Below are 20,792 nucleotides of genomic sequence, written 5' to 3'. Positions count from 1 at the left end.
TGTGGGAGATGGTGTCAAAGGCCTTACCCAAGTCCAGGTAGACAATGTCCACAGCCTTCCCCTCATCCAAAAGGCAGGTCACATGGTCACAGAAAGAGATCAAGTTGGTCAAGCAAGCTGGTCAACCTCCCTTTCATAAACTCATACTGAGTTATTACCTTTCTCCTCTGTGCCCCAGAGGCCAAAGAAAACTCTCACCTTTCAAAATTATTACTCTTTACCACCTGAAAAATATTACAATAATTTTTAGATACTACTTTATACTCTTTTATACTTTAGTTGTTAACACTGACTTGCTCAGATCTAAAAGAAATCAAATTATATTAGCTATAGCATAATTACTAATATCACTTATGAAACTGGCTTCAAATTTGAGAAGGTAATAATTTAACAGTTTTGCTACAGTCACTGTTATTGACTTTTTTACTTGAAAAAATAGAAAAAAGGTAACAGGACATGTATTTTTATAAGTGATCCAAATCAAATTATTTGATACAAAAGGTAAATACTAGATACATAAAGATTAATGAAAGCAAGTCAGTAAAATTGGTAAGCCATTAAATAAGTTATTCTGGATATACATGTGGCATTTCTTTGTTCAGTGCAAGCTATGGCAGCTTTAACACAACTGAGCATTACTACTTTCCCAAGTACATTCACACATTCTTCAGAACAGCAGATAACTGTGCATATGCCATTTAATACTACTAACAAAAGACTGTTTTAATATTTGCCCTTCCATATCTATGTGCAAAACCAGACAGGAGGAGGAATTGCTAGAAAATCTACATAACACCAGGAAATAGGAAAGAGCTAAGCATCTTGTATGATGTATGATCTTGTATACAACAAAACAGGAATTCATTAAACTCATAATATAAATATTACAGCCTTATGAATAATAAAGAAGATACAAAATTGTAAAATAATCACAAATAAAACACTGGTGGAAATGTGCGTCCAACAAAAAACCTCAAGTATTTCCTTAAGAAGGCAGACACAAAACATGGTTTATGAAAGTTAAAAAAACTGAAGTCAAACTCTGGCATCGTCCACATTTTGGCTTTCTGGGGGTGGGGAAAGGTCACTGCTTTCTTGTTTAAAATACATACTCAACTGAAACAAACACAAGGAACTTCATCTTCTGTGTAACAGACTTTCTGTTGATGTTAAAACAAATCAATACTAATAGTCACAAAAACTCCCTGAACAGTAATAAAGTATTGTTCAGTATATCATGTATTCTGCAATCCTTTCCTGTTAATTTAGGTCTGATTATCACAATTTAAATTCAATGTACTATGTGTTTTTCAGAAAAGCACATCACCCTTAGAGGGGGAAAAAAAATCTCCCTCTCTCCTTTAAACTAAAAAGAGAAAAAAATCACTTCATCCTATCTTGTTAACAACAAGCCTATGGGTCACAAATCCTATAGGCTGTGGAGCCCCAGAAGAGTTTAAGAAATGTTTCATTTTTTTCCCTGTGATTATTTTGGAAGGTAATGGTATTCCTCTTGAATTAGTACTTACGTGATTGGCTGGATAGTTTTTAATTGCTTGCCAGAGTAAAAAAAGGTTCATCAAAAAGGTCTATCTAGAAAAAAATAAGCTGTACGCTGAAAATACTTCAAAACCAGGCTGCATCAATCAAAAGCTATGAACATTGACAACAATGTCATGTACATCATAGACATAATACAAGTGAAAATGAAAAGTGTGATCAGTGAGTGCTGCCTGCCCCTCCCTGCCCAAAATTGATCAAGTCTTCATAAATATTCTGTGCAAATCTATTATGACAGAAAGTGCATGTTTTACTCTGCCTAGGAAGGACTTAACTTCTGACATGGCAATCAGTGATATGTTGTCTTGCTAGAACTTTTAAAAAATAGATTTAAAAACCATGACATGATGGTTTGCTGAGGTTTCCAAATGAAAATCATATTTAGCATTATAAGCCAGAGAAGAACAGACACATTACTCCAATTCCGGGCAAAAAAAAAATATCACTTTTTGACATTAGAAGAGTAAGTAGCATAAACAAGTGTATCTACGTATTTTCTAATTGTGGAAAACACTAATTCAAAGTGAACAACAAAACTTTTGAACAGAACTCTTAATTATGGCTGTAATTAAAACCAAAACCAATCAAAACCTTTATGTGCACTGACAAAAGCTACAATTAATTCTTTATTTTTTCCCCATCAGCTACAGAAATCTCTTTCAACACATGCACTTTCAGCAACTGTTTTACCTGATTTGCTCTTTCTGTCAGATGTATCATCCAGGGCTGACAATGCAGTAGAGATGCTCTTCTGAAGGTCGTGGTTACCCCCTACAGAGTCATCTTCATCAGAAGAAAATGAAGGCAACGCTTCTAAATTTTTCTTAAGTTCTTCATCAGCTTTTTTGGTTGGACTTTCTCCACTAACCTCAGAAGCTACAGGTGCTGCTGCTGCTGCCTGAGGCTTTGCAGAGGACTGTAAGCAAGGGGCACGAACTATTTGCGTAACGGGTCGCCTAGTCCTGTTTGGCATCCGTACAGCTGGAGCTGAAAACTGTTGCCTAGGCCCAGACTTCAGAAAGTCTAAAAAAGATGCGATAAATCCCGTTTTGACTTCAGGCTGTTTTTCTTCAACTTCTTTAATTTTTTGCCTCATTCTTTCCTGATGCTGGTACGTATCATAACTTTCAGAAACAGGAGAAGAGTATGTCAAACATGAGTCATTTCCTCTTGAATTTTGACGTTTACATTGTCCACTTCTTCTTACCTGTTTCTGAATTGCACTGTCATCTTCTGCAGCATTTCTGTTTTGGCTTTTTCCTTTGCTTTTTTTCTTCTGAAGATTCCCTTGAGTTAAATCTTGGCATTCTTCTTCAGTTCTATTAACAGTTCCATCTCCACCTTGGGGCACAGGTAGTGTCTGCAATAGACCCTTTGACTGGTTACCTGCTACTGTACCATCATCACCAACCATATTAAAATCGTTCTCTGAAGCAGCACTTTCTTCACTGAGACTTTTACCACTTGAAATAAATTCTGTCTCTCTTGCACTCAGTGTACCATCAGCAGAAACATCATTATCTTCTTCAGATTCATGACTGATGCTAGATTGTTTATTAACTGCAACAGACCCTTGTTCTTTCTCCTCTTGACCAGGGCCAAGGGTGGGAGAGGTTATTCTTGTTGGTACATTTTGATCAGAAGTTTCAATGTGGTGTTGATCAAGGTTCACTGTTTTTGCCTGTATTGTTGACACTGGTGCAAGATTTATAGTAATATGGCCTCCATTCAGAGAAATATTACTTATGCTTGCTGGCTTTCCAACTACAGTAGGTGAGGCACTGAAACCAGAAGACACATGTCTTATGTCCATTGACCGGAACTGTGTTTTAGACTCCTCACTATTTTCAACAGACTGGATTTCCTCTTCATTAGAAGCTGATTTGGCAAAGTCAGATGGTGTCACACCACAGGCTGCTGCTGTTGCTGCTAAGATGTCATCTACGTTGGATAATATATTCCTGTCATCACTAAGAAGTATAGATTCCGGAAAACATATTGAATTAAGAGAAACAAACTGATTTTTTGAATCATGTTGATTTGCCTGAGTAAAATGATCTTTCGTTGTCAAATGTTGCTGTAGTGGTTTGGAGGGCTCAGAAATGTCCATTTTCATTACTTCTGAATTCTGCGCATGAAGCTGTTGCTGAGAATGACCTCCATTACTTTGAATAATATGACCATCCATCTGAAGGAACGGATGTGTCACCTGTTGAGGACTCTGTATTCTTTGCACTTGTGGTGACGCCTTTGCTTGTCCTAAACCCGACTGCAATATTGACTGATGTAGAATCTGCAAGTCACAAGCTGACTCCAGAAGTACCTGTGCACTGGGCAAACACAACTGATGACCATGTCTTAAAGCATGAGGTTGAACCTGTGATGGTGTGCTAATGACTTGGCCTTGCTGTTCTTGAGCTTTACTTTCATGCACCTTATGCATAAGAGCATGTTGCTGGTTTAGTTCTTTAGCAGTCACTGTTACTTGTGTTGTTTGCATTAAATCAGCTGTCTTTTCTATATCATGGCTTAGACTAGTGATATGGCCAATATGTCGGGAAAGCTGTTCCACAGAATTGACCATCCTTTCATCTTTTTTTGTTCCTTGAAGAGCAAGTCCAACAACTTGATCTTCAAGACGAGAGTTACTTCTGATTACACTTTGAGAGTATCTGTCATCTGCTTTTGAGACCCTATAGGATGTGTCTTGAGCATTGATTTCCTCTTCAGTCAGCCTTTGAGTGGAAGATTCTAGAGTAGCTTGCTGTTGCAATGCCTGCATATCTTGCATTGATAATTCCTCCTCTTGTTTTGACGAGGCATACAAATTGGAGTCAGACTTCCTTTTAACATACAACTTTGTTTCTGAGGAAGGTCTGTTGTTCTGCAGTGCCTGGGAATGAGCTGGGGATGCAAAAGGAGGAGACTGGACAGATGGCAAAAACTTCTGAGACTGTGGAGAGGAGGATTCTTGTGACTGAGAGTTCTGAGAAGAATGTAAAGAAATATAGCTCTGAGTAGGACTCGAAGCTGGAAGATTTTGTACCCGAGAAGAGGCATTAAAGGAAAGAGAAGGAGATGTTAATGTTAAAGACTGCCCTGAAGAATAGCTTTCTGAAGGACTAACGGCTGATAAAACTTGTGATTGAGATGAAAAACTAACTTGGGACTGGCTAACTGGAGATAAACCCTGAGAGTGACTAGAAGAGTAGCTCTGAGACTGGCTGACTGAAGCAAGTTCCCTCGTCTGCCCAGAGTAGTTCTCATTTGGAACTGAAGTCAATACCTGTTCCTCTGAGGAGTAACTTAGAGTTTGACTATCAGACGTAATAGCTTGTGATTGCCCAGAAAAAGTCAATGTTTTATAGAGTGAGGGCAGCTTCTCAACCTTGCTGGATGAGAAATCCTGTGAGTGACTGACAGGTGGCACATTTTGAGTCTGGGATGAGACATAGTTTTGGGACTGGCTGACTGACAAGAGACTTGGAAGCTGTGCTGTAGAATAGATCTGTGCTTGGCCTGTAATGACAGAACTCTGGTTTTGTGCAGTTTTGGCATAGCTTTGTGTCTGCACAGTAGGAACAACATTTTGAGGCTTGGGGGTCTTCGTTGACCTTGGAGGCTGCTTTGTGGAACAGTTTTTCACTTTTGCTGTGGAAGCAGATGGAAAACCAGGAGATGGAATTGCAGATGTGTATGACTGAGCAAGTTCCACTGTGACTTGAGAAGTTTTCTGCCCTCCATTGCTCACCTGAGTAACATCTCCAACTGGACTACAGGGTAATGTTGAGTGCCTAGATGTATCCTGAAAATTAACTCCACTGGTACTCGTTAAATAGCTGTGTAAGGAATGCTGTGAAACAGTCAGTTGAGCCTGAACAGATTGAGTACTTGAAGGCCGCTGATGGTGTTTAATAACACTACATTCTCGCTGAAGTGCTCTGTCGATTGAAGCAGTGGAACCAGTAAAGACAGGTGTGCTATATGCCTGAGAAACCTGCTGAGCTCCTCCAAGGGTTGAAGGCAACAAACTAAACTGAGGTTGCAAAAGATGGGGTGCAGATTCTTGAGCAGAACGGTATGTTGATGACTGAGGTGGTATACTGGTGCTCAAAACAGAACTGCCTAGGCGCTCAAATGTCAAAGCAGTTGGAACAGCGCCTTGTGATGTTTTAATCTGTAATAAAGGATCATGGGTAGTTAAGAGACCATTTGATGTAGCACTGAAAGTAGTATCTTGAAGAGTAAGAGAAGGGGTAGTAGCAAAGTTTCTACTGCTGAAAGTGTTGGGATGCTGATATGCTGATAAAGCAGATGTTGGTGGAAAAGTTCCAGAGGTTGGCAAAGCTCCGGTAACAAATAGTTCTGTGGCTGTTGAGGAATGCATACCTGGAAAACAAAAGCAAAACAAGAAGGGGAAGTTTCACAAGTTATAGCACCCTGTATTTCTACAACTCATTTAATTCTAAGATCTTGCACCATTTACAAATATAACTTCCTACAGATTCACCACCCTTTTCAACAAAAACATATAAACGGAGGTGCTTATTGTGGGTACTTTTCAAACTGGAAGAGCAGACTTTTTTTAAGAATTCCAAATTCTCTATCTACTGTGAACTGCAGAAAGGAAAAAACTCTTATCCTTAAGCCACAAATTGCAGAGAAAAAATCATTCAAGATTAATTCTGCTTTGAAATATAAGAGTCTATTAAAATTTATTTCAGCTTTAAAGGAAGTTCATAGTAGAGGACAACTGATTAAAATCCCTGGACACCTTTAATAAGCAGTAAAACAACAAAATTACACCATAGACATTTTTAAACATAAACAGTTAAAGCAGCAATCCTATCTCCTGCATTTACCCTCACCAATACTTTTATAATTCACTTTATGTAAACATTTCAGAGCTTACAGTGAAATAGCTAATAACCTATGCACTATGTAATGCATGTTTCTTACAGGAGGTATTGACTTTCAATACCAAGAATAAATATGATTTCTACTTCCTCAGGTTAGATACTGGAGTCCAGAGTATCCATAGACAGCAACTATCTGCACAGTGCAATAGCAACAATCCAACAGAAGGGTATAATATTACTTATTTGCATCCGGATATTGATATGACATCCTGGCTTAAACAAGATTTCTTCACAGAACATACTACTCCAACTGATACAGGGGTGTGAAATTCCCTTGCAAGCTGTGGGGCTTACAACAGTGATCCATATCAGAACTTTTCACCCTCTAGCCTGTAGGTACTGGTGAAGTTTGTGTACCATTTCTAAAGTCTATGAACAGAAAAGTGAAGAAAGCAAGTTTTTTTCTCAGAGAGGCTTAAACTTCTCATAAAGGAATCAGTTTCCACTGGAAAATTTACAAGGCTACACAAATGGGAAAAAAATTCAAATCACAGGTATAATCTGACCTTTTTCAGTTCTTCTTGAATACCTAAAGCAGCTTTTAGCTTGGGATCATGTAAGAATAAAGGAAAAAAACCCTCAGTAAATAAGCCTTGTTTTGAGACAAACACTGAAGTTTAAAAAAATATCCATTTTCATTTTAAAATGTACTAAGCCCTTTTAAACTGACTGCAACTTAATCACACAATTGCTTTCAAAGTTTCAGATGAAGCTGCGAAAGAAAGTCTTTGTTTCCCCCTTTCAGTTCAAGACAAACTGATATGAAAAGATGTGATACTGAAGGAATGCCAAGGTATTTTTCATGAATCAACAATAAGGTCTTTCTGAGTAAGAAAGCATAAGCAGTATCTTAATGCTTTGGGTTTTTTTCCTATTCTAAAAAAACGGCAACATCATGTACAACTGGGTTCTCTTTTACTGATCCCTATCAGTAACACAAAGGTAGGGGCATCCAGAAGCACCAAAGAAGGGAAAGAATTCATATCTGTTTTAACTGTAGGTGTTAATTTATAACCTCATCTGTATTTTTCCCTTCTCTTCATAAATTAAAGCCCTTTCTACTATGCAGGTAATTTCTTAAATCAGACAAAAGCCAGTCACAGAAGCACTACTTTGGCAGAACTGCTGGGCTTTGTATTTTACTTTTGTAGAGAAGCAGACAAAAGGTACGGCAAAGGTAGTAAGTTGTGTGCATGGACACTCCTCACTGCTCTATGAAATCAGAATGCTGATAATACATCCCACATATCACAGGAACACTCGGTAGGGCAATATAAAAAAAACACTGTTCCTTTTTCCCCCAAGACAAGCAGTGGCAGCATTTGGGAAAAAAAAAACCCAACCCAAAGTAAAAAAACCTTCTAAAGAAAGGTCACCTTAAAGAGCAAAGAGCAATTGTTTTCCCTCATCAAAAAGTTTGTAGGAGACAAAGCTCTCCAAAGACACCTGGGAGGATTGAGGGTCACAGAAAAAGCAGCAAAAGTATTAAAGGACAACAGAAAGCTCAGAGAACTGGTAATATTGAAAATGGGCTTACTGATGAGTTCTTAGTAATGAGTACTGAGAAGTCTCTCAATCACTGGTATCAACATCAAACCCGACCCACAGCATGTCTCCCCATTCTTCACAGTTCACTGTGAGGCAGGCTGCAATGGAGAAAATGCTAGGACGAAGAGAAAAAAAGGTTTCTTCCCAGCTAACAATCTGATGTGAGGATGGATCATCACATCTCTAAATATCACTGATTAAGATTTTTGGACAGACTAACAATGTGCATCCTCATTTGTGTTCCCATGTATCTGCTTTCATCCATCATGAATAAAAACCACATTCTCTCTTCTCAACTTTGAGTAGCTCTTCAGAGAATGTAGCTTCACATTACACTTAACACACCAAGTGCAAATTGTCAACAAAGGGATTGTTCGGTTCTTTCTTCTTCTCACCTTAGGCCTTCTCCCATAAATCTGAAGCAGTGATCATACAGCTGCACTGAGACATAGATCAGCTTGCTGATACAGGGGAAAATCATCCCACCAAAGTAAAAATAAAACACCTAAACATTTTCTTACAGATCAGTGAATAGATCTTATTCACTGCACAGCTGCATAATCACAATAGAAGAATTAAGCATAACTTGAAGCTACCACAGATGCAGTAGCAGCACTAATCTTGGTGTGGCTGCCTCTATGTGGCTCAAAATATGCCAAGTTTCCTGCTCTGCACAGAAGGCTTGACAGATGGGTGAGGTTTACAGGAGGCAGTCAGTCTGCCAAACAAGACAGCACGTTTGCTTATTTGTAAATTAGATCACTTATTTCTATGTGACACACTCCTCAGACCCTCTTTTTAAGAGCATCTTGCTCATTACTTCCAGGTGCAAAGGAGCCAAAGTTAGCCACAGATTGTAGTGGCAATATCACAGAAGAAGAACTATGACAGGGAACAGAGTTTGAGAAAGAAAGATCTGCTAGGGTGCACAGGTAGTCTACATGAATATGCTTATGGTGTTGGGGAGACTAACTCCAATAAGAGAATAAATAGAGAATAAATTTGTCATTGGACAAAATAATATCCTATATATCTAAACTCCTTCTAAACAATGAGAATTTCTGCTTGTAATAATTCTTCTTATAGTATTTGTTCTTCTGCTAATATAATTCTACTGATTTTGAGGTTTTTAAATACTGAGATGAAAAGAAGTAGAAGACATATAGCTTTTTCAGCTAGTCAAGATATTTTTGTTTCAAATTCTCCCAAATGTTCAATATAATCATGACAAAATTTTATTTCAAGAGAAATTTTTCACCTGTCTGCCAGGAAGGAGCCCTGAATTGTGGTAAAAGGGTAGATCCCGAAGAGACTGCCTGAGCGGTACGAGACTCAATAGCAGAGAGAAAATTCATAACTGAAGAAGTTTCCTTAGTGTTACTTCCAGCACTGTGCATACTGGTATCAAATATTCCTGAAAGACCTAGATGAGGGTGGAGGAAAATGAAACAAAACAAACAGACAATTCAGATGAGCCTATAAGAAGCCCAATCAAATAACAAGGATATACATTCATAATTCACTAAAAATTATCTGTGAAATATTAGCACCATTATTATACCAATTTTCCAGTGTTAGTAACTGTTTTACACTGCTGCAACTGGAAACTGAGTATACAGCTTAAAACCTACTGTTAATTGTTTGTCAAATATGATGCTTAAAAACAATATTAAGGTCAACCAATAAAGTTCTCCCTTCTTTGGAAGATTCACTATCCCACTTTTTACATGAACTACTTAAACAGTCAGAATTCCTTCTAAAATGGATTCAATTTCTCTATATCAACCTTTTCCCCTTTTGGGCCACTTGCAGCAGTTTGGACTTCTCTGGAGAATTGGCACAAGAAAAGGGGTTTTGGCTGCATTCCCTGTTTCATCTAACACCTTGGTGCGTGTCCTTTTGCTCACACCTTTCAATGGCAGGTGGCTCACTGGGAAGCACTGGAGAAATCCAGAGTTCTGAATAACTGAGATTATGCCAAGACTGCAGGGTCTGCACCCTGAAATGTTCTCTGCAGTTCTGACCCTCCATTGTCCTGATGGAGGACCTGGCCAAGACACTGCAGATTCCAGCTAGCACAAATGGGTCAAATATCTCTCCCCAGAAACTGCATTGCAAAGCATGAAGAGGTCATGCCCCATGTTCTCCTAACATGGAAACAGAGTATCAAAGACAAATCCTGATGCAGATGTAACACAGTCTAACCTGCTACTACATTAAAGAAAGTTTTAACTTTCTCAGAGCACTAAGTTTGTCCACAAAAGTACCAGCAACAATGTGTTCCACCTTGCATTAGTTTTGTGATTTGTTGCAGTCCAAAGGAATCAGCACAATTTCTGCAGCTGGCTTTGAGGCATACTTTACATTTGGCCCTTATGCATAGGCCAAATCCTGAAAAAATATATTTTATAGAATAAATGTAGTTTCTTTAAGAATCAACTATAAGTTATTGAGCATAACATCCCTCTTATATTTTTCTTTCTACAGACAACATCTTGATAAAAGCTACTTTGTACTACAAACTCAGCTTTTCTCCTACCACTTGCATGCCAAACTTTCTGGTCATAAAATTCACCAACTTGAAACTAAATTATGTAACAGTTTGGGTTTGTTTGGGTTTTTTTAGCTATTTAATCTTATTATATGGACAGTTACCAGTAGGATGGTGCGTAGTAGAGTATCCAGGAAGCTGATGAGAAGCCGTGTATGTCTGTCTGTGAAGATCTGCTTCTGAATGTGATGAATGTCCTCCTCCATAGCTGATGCTAAGAAAGAAATTTAGAATAATTAACCAAAATATAACAGCTATAGAAACAAATTAGAACTATTAAATCCCAATCACAAGCCAAGAAGTTGCAGAAACAACAAAAGAGAACACAAGCTCAAGGTCTGACAGATGCAGACATCATTAAAAATGCTAGGTAGTTAAAAAAAAAAAAAAGTACTACAAAACCTAATGAGCCGAAGTGAAGGGGGGGAGAAGGGCAAACACCTTATAAAAATCAAAGCTGATCATAGAAAAGGACTAGGGCAGAAAGACAGAGGCTTTCCCACTTCAACTGCAAGAAACACTGGATGGACACTTCTTGTAATGACTGACTTATGTGAAATCTGCAAAGCTGATAATTACAAATGCATGCCCACATTAACACTTCCATTTCTAATTCCATTAAAACTTCTAGGACCACATTTAATACAAAAGCTGGAATGACTAGGAAGTTGCAAGAGTGTGGGTTTTTTAAAGATTTTGTTAATTCTGTTATTATTCTAATAAAACTGACATTGAGAGCACTACCAAGTGACAAATCTAAATCTTCAGACCTCCTAGCATTAAACATAAGTTAATGATCCACAGCTTTTATTCAATATTTTGCAATGAGTCATTTAAATTAACATGATGTTTTAATCAGGCTTAATGGAAACAAACTGAAAATATAGTGTGTCTGGGCCCATGGAAAAGCAATAATGCAGAAAATAAAGAAATGCACTCTAAACATCAAGCAACATTAGGAACCTGGCAAAAGTGCTAATGATTTCCAACTTAAAAGCCAGAAAAAGGAGGGGGGAGCAAACCAAAATCCCAAAGCTTTCAAGCTTCCACAGATTCAGCTCTGTACAGCACCTGTCAACTGGAAAAAATGAAAGCCAGCATGACTGAGTAACCATTTATATTATTCTTTTCGTCCCTTCTGGCTGTCGAGTTCATAGGTAGCTGCTGCTTACCCCAGTGCACATGTGAGATCACTTTAAGTTCAAAATTCAATTGTAAACAGATGCCAAAAAACCCCAAAAGCAAAACCCACAGGCCTCCCTGCTGACTGCTGTAAGGGAGACTTCCCTTACCCTCTTTCATCCCCTGGGATGAGGGGGCAGTCTCTGCATAAGGGAAAAATTGAACACTTGATGCCAGGAATCATGACATCATGGGAAACTTTTCTAGAATTCACTAAATAATAAAAAAAACTGGCAACACTAATGGATCTGGTTCATTTTCACTAGGACAACCAGAGGAGGCAGTGGAGATCTGATGAGCCTGTAAGAGCACTGTGACCTCCACATGCTGTGAACTAGCAAGAACTTGTCCATAAAGGACTCAACATTTTAGACTTACAGATTAACCTCCATGCCCAAGATGCACTGACAGAGGATATATCTTTGTTTCAGCTGCTTATACCATCGCAGTGCTCCTACAGTCAGCATATGCCAGGCACAAGCCTGAAGAATGAATTAAAATCCTTTGAAAAAACAAAGAACCCCAGCTACTGCTCTCTCCAGTTGCACTCACTGTCTAGAACTTTAACATTTTTCACAGCAATAACTACCTTCTAGAGAATTGCCAAACCTCAATTCAGATTCAGCACATTTATGTGCTTATGTTGTAGAGGATTCTTGTGCAGTTCAACACTATGAATCAGCAACTGACTTCTATTATATGCTGACTGAATTTAATGATTTGCATCATTACTATGGAAAACTGGCAGGCAGGACTGCACGACACTGGAGGTTAATTTTTTATTTACAGCATTGAAAAACATTGTTGTTCCAGAGGAAAAAAATCCAAAGTGTTCTGCACATAAAGCATCACGCATGTAATAAAGTCAATTAAAATGCAAATATTTTTACAAGGCAAACTTTAAAGTTAAGGTGGTTTTGTTTTTTTTTTTAACTTCCCCAGCTAGGAAAACAAAACTTCAGACACATGATGTTCTCTTCAATTTTTTTCAAAATAAAAATGTGCTACACAAATTGTTTTTAAACTGAAACATGGGAGAGCATGCACTTTGCAAGAGTTATCTTCACTGACACGAACGTTGACTTATAGATGTGAATAATAGAAGCAACTTGTAAAAGCAACTTGAGCAGAGACTTTGTAACACTGAGGACACTGGAATTAACAGTGGAATACAAAATAATCACTAGACTTAGTATCTCAAAAACCTTGCTAATTACTAGAATCTCAAAATTACAGTTATTATGAGCAACATAAGAATACTCCACGTATATGACACTTTAAAAAAATATAAATTCCCAGGTCATAGTTAATGCAACCACAACCTCAAAAATTACTCTTTCAATAAAAGCATTGTATTTATTAGAACAGTTAATTGTTTATTGTATAATTACTAGTTGCTGGAATGTAGATTCTTATCACCAATAAACCCTGCATACATGCCTTCAGTTTACATTGGCTTATTGTAAACACAAACACAGTAATCTGAAAGACTACTGCCTTAGGGTTCCTTTTTAGAAAATTTAGTTTAAACAGATTAAATAATATACCATGTAATTCACATATAAAAAATTAAGCGTGGCAAGTAACATTGTAGCAATTCAGCCCTTTACATGCCGGTTTTGAAGACTGTTCAAATTCCATGAATTCTTCATTGTACTATAATGCCAGATTAGTTATTGAAGAAACATATTCACATTACTTGGCATGTTGCTATTAGTTATCATCAGTTGCTACAGAGCGTTCCCAAACCACTTCTCTCTTATCACTGATACATCACAGTGATTTCTCACTTCTCCTGGTATAGTTAACTGCACAATGGAGAGATTGCTGCTTGAAAGTGTAACAAACTTGGAAAATAGTTTCCCCTTAAGTATTTTTCATGGAAAAGATCAATTCAATTTTAATGTAACATTTAAGTGTTCTTTTAGCATTATTATACCACCATCATCTGTTACTGATGTACTGATGCAATCAAAAGAATTCTTACAACAATGAAAAGTTAAACAACTCAAATATTAGTCTGGTTTTTTTCAGCATCACTAGTTGGACTAACAGAAGGTTATTACCCCTGCAGTAAAAATTCTGGAAGGAAATGTATAGTTGTTGCACCTAAGTGTTACTAAAATACCTCAAATTTGATCTACAACTCCTTTTTGTTAGCCTGGATTAAGTCTTTCCTGAATTAGCTTTTCATGTATCTGTTTACATTGCTGTTCTTATGATCATCTACTTCCATGGCATTCTTCAAGCTAATAGTTTCATATGAATTTGTGTCTCCAACTGCAAAAGTTTATTGAGTTACATTGCACTCACAACCCTACTTACCTGCCAACACAATCATCTGGTTTGTGCTTTACAGAAGCGATAGATGCATTTCTTCAAACCCAAATGGAAGGATCACTTTTGCAAGCAAAGTTTAATTGCAACAAGCACTGCTCTTACAAGTAAGTCCTTTTTTTTTTTTAATTCTCACATTTCCTTCAAATAACCTTATTCTCCTAAGCTTCCATATAGAATGAAATACAGAAACAAAGTCACTCTAAACAAGTATCTTAATTTACTTAATACCTCATTAAAAAGTATCCTTACGTAGAAAGAGGGTGTTTTCATCTTTCTACTTTATTCTCTAGATCAATTTTCATTACACCTTAGCCATTTTAAGATTTTTTTAACTTATTTTTTTTTTAAAGTTCAGAATCAGCAATTATTCAAGCTCTAGGGAAATGTTCAAGGCCTACGTGAAAAGCAGACTTTTAGGCAGCCAAGGATACTTCTGGTGCAACACCTTGTTATTGTCCTCTGATATAAAGGAAAATTCATAAAAAGCCACATTAAATCACAGAGCATTTCAAAGTATTCAAATGGAGCAGGCTGTGCCCAAAGGAAAACTGGACACCAAGGAGACAGTAAATTGCACAGGGAACTCCAGACTGCAGAAGAACTGAGCAGGGCAGCCACAGCCCCCCAGCCTGGGGCTCCTGCACAGGATAACAAGTCTGAGATCCAAACCCTACAAACCAACCAAACCCTACAAAACAAAAGGCTACGACGCAGCATGCACCACAAAAGTGCTCAGATTTGAGGCAGATGAGTGAAACAATTTATTTTCACCTCTGAGCAGCCTGGTCGACCTCACCAAAACCAAAAGGAGTTTCCTGACTCCTCTGGGAGGATGACTAAGTATATGGTCCACTTCTAATTAAATCACCAAGAGGAGACTAAAGATAGTGATGGCTTGTACTAACAAGGAAATATCTTAAAAACTCATACTTTTCATTTTATCTGACTTGAAATGTATGCAAAATAGTGTAAATATGACTGAAACTCCCCCTTTGTCCCAGCTCCCCAGCTATGCTATAGTGAGATCCAGCCAGAGACTGAAAGCAAAGCCACCCCAGATAAAAACACCACAAAAATCACAAACACATTTCTAAATATTAAATACTATTCTAAATATATATAAACTAATATCCAGCTTACATCTCTTTTTGTTCCCTACATTTGATTTTAAACATGTAAAATACAGTTTCACCTTGCATTATCTGCTGGAAAGTTCATACTTAGAATTGTTTTAATATTAAATAAAATATTTAATATTTTGCTTAAATACTTATCTAATATAAAAGGTAAAGGGCCTTTCAGCCAGCATGTGCTCCAGCTGCCTGTTCTAACAGGGATGGAGTTCACTGTTGTTTGCTACACTAACTAGAATGTAACTCAGCATCTACAGTTTATCTGAAGCTCAGAACAAAATTAAAATACAAAAGCAACGTTACAAGTAGATACATTTAATACAAAAATGCGTCTGTTTAAAAATGCAATAACTCTAAGAAAGCAGAAACCTAATGGACAGGGGGAGTTGCCTTGAGAGAAAGTTGCTACTTAAATGAGTTTAACACTGTTAATAATACAAATCATGCCTGTCCAACAGACGGGACAACACATGTCTGGAAGCTTAAAAGCTAGCCCATAAAGACAACAGAAAATGCTTCAGAAATTAATCCCAGTGGAAAACGAAGGAAAACAAACTCTTGCTCAGCCCAGAGACTTATTTCAGTGCCAAGTATTTTTTTTCAGAAATGTATGCAATGTAATTTTTTACCTTTATTTTCCAGCTGCAAGCATATTGGGAGAAAATAAAAATGCACTGCAAGAACAAAGTTCATTCACAGCTTGCAAATGTTGACAGGTTCAGGAAAAAAAAAAAGTGGAAACCTACCAACTCCCTTCATCTAATTCCCCTGATCCTCTAATAAAGATGATACAACACAAGCCAATCCTTAACATCAGACGTTTCAATGAACATTTGCACAATATTTAGCAGTTTAAAACAGTTATGGTATCCACAAGGCATAAGAAAAAATAATCTGCTGGTTGAAAAATAAAAGCCCACCATCAAAAATTAGAAGAAAAGCATCTCTATAGTTAATACATATTTAAAAGTATGCAGAGTGTTCTTTTGGGTGCAGTAGACATCTTCAGCATTTCCCTAGCCTGTTTTTGAATTTTCACTCAAGAAATAGATATATGTCAGTATTTTAAAGTATTATTAGCCATCCAATAGCATTATTCTTCAAGCTAGAAATACGACTTATAGAAAGATAGAAAATACAGAATCAGACTCCAGTACTATGGTATTTCAGTAAAACATAGAAGAGTAGTATTTTATCAACAAGCTCAATTTTCTGATGGTTGTGTCACATTCTTCCTTTTAATGTAATAACAGATTACATATTCAATGTAGAATATACCAAATTCTAACATACCAAAGCCCATCACCCTTTAACTCTTCATTAAGGACACCATAAAGTTACCAAGTTTTCATTTCCAACTTCAATTCACCTGCAGAGTCACCAAGAGCACAGCTGAGACTGCGCCATGGACAGACGACTGCCTTGAGGTACATTCACTACTTCCTTGCTTTCTAGGAGTTAGGAAGCTTCTAAGAAATAGATTTTGAGGTAGAAAATTATATGCAGGGAACTGCAAGAATGAGCAAAAGTTCACACTGTTCCTGTGATTCTTCACTCAAATACATGTCCTATCTAAAATGAAGAAAAACACTTAATGGCAAAAAAAGGTCCATTTCCCTTTATTCCCATGTTAATGTGTCTGAAATCCTTATGCTTGATCCTTTGAAAAATGAAAGAACCCAAAACTGCTTCAGAAAAGCCAAAACAGTCTGGTACTTCAATACCTCAGTGCAAGTGCTGGCTTGTCTGATTAAGTAACCTGTGGAGTTCTTAATAACAAAGACAATCATAATTCCATTTTCATAAAATCAGATAAACTATGTCTTGAAACTACATATATGAAAACTAACATTTTGATAGAAACAAGCTATTTATAAACTTCAACTTCAGTTACTATGGAGTGGACAAACTATGTTCTCATTTTTTAAAGTATACAACCTCAATTATCTTGGTGAGGTTACTTATGGTTGAAATGCAGAACATGTAACAAAGTCGGGGTTTTTAAAACAGAATTGGCAAACATCACTACTCTTTCTCCTGCCTTCGACAAAAATTCTTGGTAACAACCACAGCAGCTTTCTAAAAGGGATTCTGCAGCTTTCATAAAATAGATGCACTATGAAAGGCAAAAAGGGTAAGGTATTATAAATTTAGAACTAAAATTCTAACTATGAACCACTTCAAATTCCTTTAATGAGAATGTCCAAAGCTCCCAACCCACTAGCAGGAACCCAGAAGCTGGGGGAACATCCAGGGCTTTTGAGCTCCCCACGGCGTGCCCAGGAGCAGCTGCAGGACTGGGTGTGACTGCCTGGCCACAGGACCCCACACCACCACAGTCCCTTGGCTGTTACCCTGGGTGGAGGTCGGGGGAGGGAGTCAGGCTGGCAGCACCAGGGCAGGTTTCTGTTGGAGACCCCTGTGTGTCCTAGCAAGCATTTTCTGAGGAATTGATGACAATTACACAAAACATCCCACAGGAAAAAATGCCAATCATGTTTAGATTTTAACATTGCAAACAAAACTGACCATAGCATACTCTATTAGTTAAGCTTTTTAGAGCTTGCACACTTCTCCCTGGCCCTTTTCTACTGTAGCACAGTTACAGCCCACCTAAATTATTCTATACTAATGCCAGTTTTTAGCTCCTGATGCACTTGACTTGAAGGTCTGGAGAGAAGCTTTCAGTGTTCCTGCTCTGAATGCTGAAGCCCAACCCTGATGTCCTTATTAATTCAGTGTCATCACTCCCCACATCTAAACAGACGCTGAAATGCCCACATTCAGCACCCAATTTATATTATAATGCATTGCCAGAAATAATTTTAAGCCATTTGTTTGCCAAACAATGTTTTGGGGTTTCACACATCTTCCCCGACAGCTTCTACTCAACTGCTTCCTGCAGAAAAAACAAGTACTTATTATGGTCTGTGTAGCTTACACCATGGAAAGGACTGCAATCTTCTTTTCTCACCTTTTGAGGCACTGGATTATTTTGTCACTACATTTATTTATCCTCCTCCCTTACCTTTTCTCTGTGAAAGGACTTTCTCTTTACCCAGCATGGAGATAACACCTGTGATTTTTTAAATTAGTAATGCTTTTCTCCTACAGAGCTTTATTCACCATTTAAAAAGATTTTTGTAACAGACAGTAATGGAAATCTACCACTTTTTCCTCAATACATGATGCTATTCTGTTGTAAAAAGCACACCTGAAGATATTAGAAACTCTTATCATGATCACCACAGTATTAATGTTTGAGAACATATTATAATCCTCTATTAGAGTTGGCCAAGATACACACAAAAAGATGTTATTACTTTTAATAAAATTTTATTTCAAAACATAAAAATCAGCAGAGCATTATCTCAAGATGTGTCTCAGACACATCAGTGCCTTATTAAAAATACAATTTATTTCAACTATTGAAATAATTCTCAGCCCTTAACCCACAGTTATTACGATGTCATATTTTGTGGCAAGCTTGAGTATTATCTTTTGGGGTTCCATAGGAATGCCTGATGCCCGTTTCTTAATAAGACAAATTTTCTAATTATGTGGAAAAGATGAAGCTGAAGTCAAGATATTAATCACAAAAGATGTATGAGGTGCAAATGCAAATGTCCTATCAACTGTCAGAGTCATCCTAGGCAACAGCACTCCTCATTACCAAATCTTCAAGAACTTTTCAATTCCATAACCCATGAAAATAATTTATTTAATAGAGAGAAACTAAGGCACAAACACTAACTCACTCAGACTTACAGCCGTCACAACCAAGTTCCAAACACTCAGTACTGAAGAGTCAGTTTCTCAAGGTTTTGAAGTAAAATTTCTAAGAGCTCAGTACACAACATACTGAATCACTATGAAGATCAGTGGCTTCACAGCTCACAGCTGCAGAACTTGCACAGAATCAAGGCATCCACTCACTGTCTACATCTGAGGCCACAAACCTTACTATCCCTGGTCACCCTCACAACCTAAAATTCAAGGCCATGAAACAGGCTTTAAGCCTTCCAGCATGCCTGTATGTCCAGTACAGTGTTTTCCCTGCCCCACAGCACACTACAGGGTGTAAAAGCAGCTCATAGGACCTCCTTTAGATTGAATAAAGAAGCATTCCTAGGACTAACACCACTTCTGCCCCAATTTAGGGAGTTGTGCCAAAGAAAGATCTAACATATTAACACAGTTCATCATAAAATGTAACAGCAAGGGTCCTTTAATGGAAACATCACAGGGTCTTGTTACCTAATTTTATTTAAAAAATTACCATAGCCTTGAATGTAGCTCTTACACCTCTTTATCAGTGCTCTCTTGATCCTAAAACAGATTTAAATTTACATTTCTAACCTTGCAGAGAGGACCCTGGCTACCATGTTGTAACCAGTTACTATTTTGCTGACAACACTATACACACAGTTGCTCATGAATGGTTCAACTAAAAAAGGTGAAATGTTCAAAACTGTAGAAAGATAATCACAGCTACACAGCATTTATTTTAAGATGGGAACAACTTTAATGTATAAAACAAATTCCTTAAACATGCCCCAGGTACTGATTAAAGATCTCCTGATGTTCAGGCAGATGTCTCAACAAAAGCAAGCATTAATAGAGATTTAAAATGGTACAAATACACATTAAAAAAAATTCCTTCAACTAGTGAGAAACCTGTATTCAGGGAGGTTTATTTGAGGGAAAAAGAAGAAAATCTCAGCTCTCTTCAGTGGCACCAAGCAACAGTAACCTCCAGGTCATCTGTTGCAGCAACAACTGAAGGTAAATCCTACCCTTGAAGAAAAAACTGATCCTTGGCAGACTCAGTAGAGAATATTGAAATGGGAGGAACGTTGGAATTGAAAGATTATTCACTGCCTAGTACTGGAATATTTGCCACGAAGAAGAGAAAGTAAACAGGATGTGGTATGAAACACTAAGTTGCCATATTTCTGAAAGGGATTTCCTGGTCAGAAAAAAGTGCAACACAGAAGGTACAGAACACACTGGTACACTCAGCATTGCCACAAAACACCAGCCCCACTGCATGTACACCATGCAGGTGCAGTGGTCATTTGTCTGGCATGTTCCAGATGTCCAGAGCTTTCAGAACAAGCTGCCAGACATCTGAAAATGCTATATGAGAGGCTAGAGCCCTCAAATTCTTCTCACAACACCACCAGGTAAAAAAGAGGACTATCTCCAATGAAATCTAGATGTATGACAGCTTCAAGTATAATTCATATAGGGTTATTAAGGCATAAGTGTTCCTTAGTGTCCTTCTATGTAAATACTATTACTCTAAGATAAGAATGCCTGAGGGTGCCTTCTTCCTGCTAAGAGTAGTTGGTTTCACTTACACAAGTCCTAAGAGCAAGCAACAAAGGTAGGCATGTAGAAGATGAAAAACAACAAGAGCCATAGAGGCAAATAAAAGCTTGTCTAAACCTATGTAGGTTCTTGCTGAATTGTTTTGGAATACGGAATTTCAAGTATGCAGGGATTCAGGAATGAAAGCTTCTTGCCTCTATTTATTGTAACTCATGGTCATGAGAG

At 37.6% G+C, this 20,792-nt stretch overlaps 1 protein-coding gene across 1 annotated transcript in view; it reads right to left on the bottom strand.

The window, feature by feature from the left end:
* The window catches only part of QSER1 (glutamine and serine rich 1), a 28,344-nt gene extending 17,582 nt beyond the window's left edge, over positions 1-10,762 (bottom strand). The window contains exons 1-3 of the mRNA XM_010004257.1: positions 10,683-10,762; positions 9,286-9,450; positions 2,251-5,949 (exon numbers count right to left, since the gene is read on the bottom strand). Coding sequence (XP_010002559.1) covers positions 2,251-5,949; positions 9,286-9,424 — 3,838 coding nt within the window. The 5' untranslated portion in view covers positions 9,425-9,450; positions 10,683-10,762. The remainder of the gene's footprint in view (positions 1-2,250; positions 5,950-9,285; positions 9,451-10,682) is intronic.
* Positions 10,763-20,792: the final 10,030 nt, after the last annotated feature.

This window comes from Chaetura pelagica, unplaced genomic scaffold, assembly GCF_000747805.2.
Source record: "Chaetura pelagica isolate M959 unplaced genomic scaffold, ChaPel_1.0 scaffold119, whole genome shotgun sequence".
Lineage (NCBI taxonomy): Eukaryota > Metazoa > Chordata > Aves > Apodiformes > Apodidae > Chaetura > Chaetura pelagica.
Note: the sequence above shows the minus strand (reverse complement) of the source record. Positions and strands in the feature narration are given on the sequence as shown.